This window comes from Talpa europaea, assembly GCF_964194135.1.
Source record: "Talpa europaea genome assembly, chromosome: 4".
In the NCBI taxonomy this organism is placed as follows: Eukaryota; Metazoa; Chordata; class Mammalia; order Eulipotyphla; family Talpidae; genus Talpa; species Talpa europaea.
Genome location: NC_140070.1, coordinates 57,962,054 through 57,967,288, shown reverse-complemented (window position 1 = coordinate 57,967,288; position 5,235 = coordinate 57,962,054). Strand labels below are relative to the sequence as shown.

The 5,235-nt window shown below is 36.9% G+C and overlaps 1 protein-coding gene across 1 annotated transcript; it reads right to left on the bottom strand.

The window, feature by feature from the left end:
- Positions 1–1,719: 1,719 nt before the first annotated feature.
- On the bottom strand, positions 1,720–3,422 carry LOC311169960 (60 kDa heat shock protein, mitochondrial-like; the record flags this gene model as incomplete). Its single annotated transcript, XM_084232238.1, is given in 2 exon segments — positions 1,720–2,915; positions 2,918–3,422. Coding segments are annotated over 2 exon segments (1,701 nt in total).
- Positions 3,423–5,235: the final 1,813 nt, after the last annotated feature.

The following is a 5,235-nucleotide window of genomic DNA, read 5'->3' as shown; positions in this document are numbered from 1 at the left end:
CACTTTGTGCTTCATCTTCACCCTTCTCCTTGTCTTCTGAATGACTGAGCTTGTTTTTTTTTTTAAGGAAAATGCTATTTATTTGATTTACTTGTACTGCTTAAGGTTGCATTTTTTTCCATTTTTATTTATATATTTTTACAACATTGCTCATTTTTGTACAATGTTTGATTTTTCCTCTCTGGTGGTGCAGCCACAAAATTCCCACCACCAAGACACCAGTGAACCATCACCATAGACTTCCATTTTCATCCCTTCCCCTCCTTGATGAATATCTGATATATAGTTTGCCTGCTAGATTTGTCTTTTTTTTTTTCCTGATCCCTTGTATGGTTTCTATAAATTTATCTTGTAAGTGAAACCATCTGATGGTTTCCTTTTCCCTTCTGACTTATTTCACTGAGAATAATCCCTTCCAGCTCCATCCATGTCGCTGTGAATGGCATAAGTTTATCTTTTTTTGACTGCTGAGTAGTTATCCATTGTGTGTCTACACCACAGCTTCTTGATCCAGTCATCTGTTTTGGGGGATTTAGGTTGTTTCCATATTTTAGCTATTGTAAATAGTGCTGCAATGAACATAGGAGTGCAAGTATCCTTTTGAATTAATGGTTTTGTGTACTTTGGGTAAATTCCTAGGAGTAAAATTACTGGGTCATATGGTAGATCCATTTTTAGTAATTTGAGGGTCCTTCAAACAGTTTTTCATAATTGTTGGACTAGTTTGCATTTCCATCAATAATGTGAAAGTATTCCTTTTTGTCCACATTTTTGCCAGCATTTGTTGTTAGTTTTTTAAATGTGGATCTGAAGGACTCAGTTCTATAGTCAGCTTTCAAGAGCTAGTTTTGAATTTGTTTTTAAGTGACCATTTTTCTGTTTTCTCTATTTTCTATATGTATGTGACACCATTGATATTTGTGATGGTTTGTTTTTCTTAGCATAATCCCTTCCCATTCTATTTATGCTGCCACTAATGGCATAAGTTTATCTTCTATGGTTGCTGACTAGTATTCCATTGTGTACATTGATATATACCATATATTCTAGATCCACTTGTCTGTGTTTTTGCACTTAGTTTTTTTTCTATAGTTTGGCTGTTGTTAATAGTGCTGCACTGAATATGGGAGTAAAAATTTCCCTTATAATGTAATTAGTGTTTTGTGTTCTTTGGGTAGATACCAATGAGTGGAATTAACCGGTCATGTGGTAGATTCATTTTTATTTTTATTTATTTATTTTTTTAACTTTAAACAAATTTTTATTACACCAAGGTTGTCACATAATTGGATATTTCTCTACTTTGTACACAATTATTTTTCTCTCCACAGAAAGGCTGCCTCTTAACTTCTCATCTGGTGATGGCAAGCACTACAATCCTGATTTTAACAGAATAGTAGTAAAAATGCCTCGGTGATTTAAGTTTAAAGCAGTACATTGGTACATGGCTCTTGCACTCAGTCATCAGGAATGTACAAATGTCTTTTTATTCAAAAATACAAAATAAATTATCTGTAGGTATGGGCAATGACAGCAGTAAACCATTATATGTTGTCAACTGAAACCAGTAACTGATGATTATAGTGATTTTCTTAAACATCAGCCAGCCTTTTCTTCAGTCATTTCCTTCAACTGACTTCTCTGAAGTTATAGATGAGGAACCCTGCTTTGAGCTTCCTCTCACAGTTCATCAATAATGGTAAATCACTATTCTAGGAATTAGAACATGCCACCTCCCATACCACCTCCCATTCCACCCATTGCAGGGTCCTTCTCTTCTTTAGGAATTTCTGTAACTACAACTTCTGCTGTAGTTAACAGAAAGGCTACTCTAGCAGCATCCAATAAGGCTGTTCTTATGACCTTGGTTGGATCAATGATTCCTTTTTCCACCATATTCACAAAATCTCCCACCATAGCATCATAACCAACTTCTGAGGAACTCTGCAAAATTTTCTCAACTATTAGTGATCCTTCAACACCTGCATTCTTAGCAATAGTCATTGCAGGAATTTTGAGTGTTCTTTTAATAATCTCTATACCAATTTTCTGATCTTTATTAGCTGGAGTTAATGAGTCCAAGGCTGGAATGTACCAAAGCAGAGAACAACCTCCTTCAAAAACAATGCCTTCTTCAACAGCAGCTTGTGTAGCATCGAGGGCATCTGTTACTCTGTCTTTCTTTTCATTCACTTCAACATCACTTGTCCCACCAACCTTCAGCACAGCTACTCCATCTGAGAGTTTTGCCAGACGTTCATTTAGTTTTTCTTTTTCATATTCACTAGTTGTGACATCTAACTGCTCAATGATTACTTGAATATGTTTTTCAATTTGAGCCTTGTCACCTTTTCCTTTCAAGAGCATGGCATCATCTTTGGTCACAATGACCTCTCCAACTTTTCCTAAGTCATGAGGTTGAACATCTTCAAGATTTAAAGTTAATCCCTCTTCTCCAAATACTGTACCACCAGTAGCAATAGTCATATATTCCAGCTGATTCTTTCTATTGTCACCGAAACCTGGAGCTTTGACTGCTACAACTTGAAGACCAACTTTTAGCCTATTTAAAACAAGTGTACTCAGAGCTTCTCCATCGACATCTTCTGCAATTATGACCAAAGGCTTACGGTGAGCACCGGCAATTTCAAGGGCAGGTACAATGCACTGGACACTAGAAATTTTCTTTTCACTCAATAGAACATAGGCATCTTGGAATTCACATTTCTGACCTTTTGATGTATTAATAAAGTATGGAGAAATATAACCTCGATCAAATTTCATACCTTCAATAATTTCCAATTCATCATTCAGTGTTTTTCCATCCTTTACTGTGATGACCCCCTTTCTTCCCAACTTTTTCATTGCACCAGAAATGATGTTTCCAATTTCTTTGTCTCCATTTGCAGAAATCGAGCAATTTCTTCAGGGGTTGTCACTGGTTTTGACTGCTTCTTAAGTTCAGCAATTACAGCATCAACAGGCAACATCACACCTCTACTTATTTCCACTGGATTAGCACCTTTGCTAATCTTCTCGAAGCCTTCCTTGGCAGTAGAGCGGGCCAGTACAGTGGCAGTAGTAGTACCATCCCCGGCCTCTTCGTTTGTGTTATTGGCAACATCTTGAACAAGTTTGGCGCCAATATTTTTATATTTATCTTTTAAGTCAATGGACTTTGCAACAGTCACACCATCTTTTGTTACTTTGGAACTTACCCAACTTTGTTCAATAATCACTGTTCTTCCCTTTGGCCCCAGAGTAACCGCCACAGCATCAGCTAAAAGGTCTACGCCTTCAAGCATTAAAGCTCGGGCATCTGCACCAAATTTTACATCTTTGGCATAAGCCCAAGTGAGATGAGGAGCCAGGGTCCTGGACACCGGCCTAATCTGGCAAAGGACTGAGAGTAATCGAAGCATTTCTGTGGGGCGGCAGCAGAGCATGCGGGCGACGACTCGGACCGTCCGCGGCGAGTGAGGGCTAGATTCATTTTTAATCTTTTGAATAACATACATACTACTTTTCACAGGGGTAAAACGACTCTATATTCCAGGCAAGAGTGTAGGAGGGTAGCTTTTCCCCAACATTCATGCCAGCATTTCTTATTTCTGGACTTTTTGATATGGGCCGTTCTCACAGGTATGGTTTGTGGTTTGATTTGCATATCTTTGATGATATATTTATTATGAATATTTTTTCATGGATTTGTTGGCAATCTATTTTCTTTGGAAAACCGCCTATTTAATTCTTCTATCCATTTTTGATTGGGGTGATTGTTTTCTTTTTGTTAAGCTGTATGCCTTCATTGTATATTTTTGCCATTAGCCCTTTGTCAGATATATATTGTGTCAATATTTTATTCTAATCAACAGGGTGTCTTTTTGTCTAGGTTATGGTTTATTAGGTGTATAAAAGCTTTTCAGTTTAATGTAGGTCAAATTGTTTGTCTTTTGTTTCCCTTGTTGTTGGAGAGGCATCTATGAATACATCACTGAAGCTTATGTTTCGAAGTGTTTTGCTGATATTTTCTACCATGGATTTTATGGTTTCAGGTCTTCCATTTGTCTTTTATTCTTTTGAGTTGATTTTTTTTGTGTGTGTTGTGAAATAGTGATCGAGCTGCATGTTTTGCATGTGACTATCCAGTTTTCCCTATACCATTTGTTTAAGAGACTTTCCTTGCTCCAATGTATGTTTGTTTCTCTATTCATATATTAAGTGTCAATGTATGTATGGATTTATTTCTGGGGTCTCAATTCTATTCCATTGTTTTTGTTCCAGTACCATGTTGTTAACTACTAGGGTACTACATTACTAATTGAAATCTCAGATGAAATACTGTCATGTTTCCTTATTTATTTATTTTTTGGCAGGATTGCTTTGTCTATAAAGGACCTTTTATAGTTCCATGTGAATTTCAGCAATGTTTGTTCTAGTTCTTAGAAGAATGCCATTGTAATATTGATAGGAATTTCATTGAATCTGTTTATGCTTTGGGTAGGATGGTTATTTTGACTATGTTAAATATTACAATCCATGAGCAAGGAGTAACTTTCCATTTCTTTGTGTTTCTCCTATTTCTTTTAATAGTATCTTAGAGTTTTCTTTCATTTCCTTTATTAAGTTTATCCTAGGTATTTATTTTAGTGTGACTGTAAATGGAATAACATTCATTTTATAAGATTTATTTATTTATGCATGCAAGAGCTGGGGTTCAGGCCAGAGATGTGGGGGGTGAGAGGATTCACCAGAGACAGAGTGGGGAACAGAACAGGCAGACTGACTGAACCACACTGCTGAGGGGAGCAGCAGGCGAGACAAGAGAGGTCTGCCTCACCATGTTGCTTGCTTTCTGGCTGGCCGGGGATCGATTGTGCTGCAGAGGCTGCAGATTGTTTCACAGTGTGGTGCTTAACCCTTGTGCCACCAGGGAGGCCCTGGAATAACATTCTCAATTTCTTCTTCTTCTATATCATTGTTGGTACATAGGAAGGCAACTATTGTGTATTGATTTTCAACCCACCACTTTACTGAACTGATTAATTGATTCAGGCTGTTTTACAGTTGAGTCTTTTTTTAAATTTTTAACGTTTTAAATTTCTTTATTTTTATATTCCCCATGCAATTGTACTCCCCTTATTTTGACACCATTCTCTCCTTTCTCCCTCCCTCCCCGATAGTGTGCCTCTGGTTTATAGTTGTTTGTAAATTTTGATTTTTTCTTTATTACAG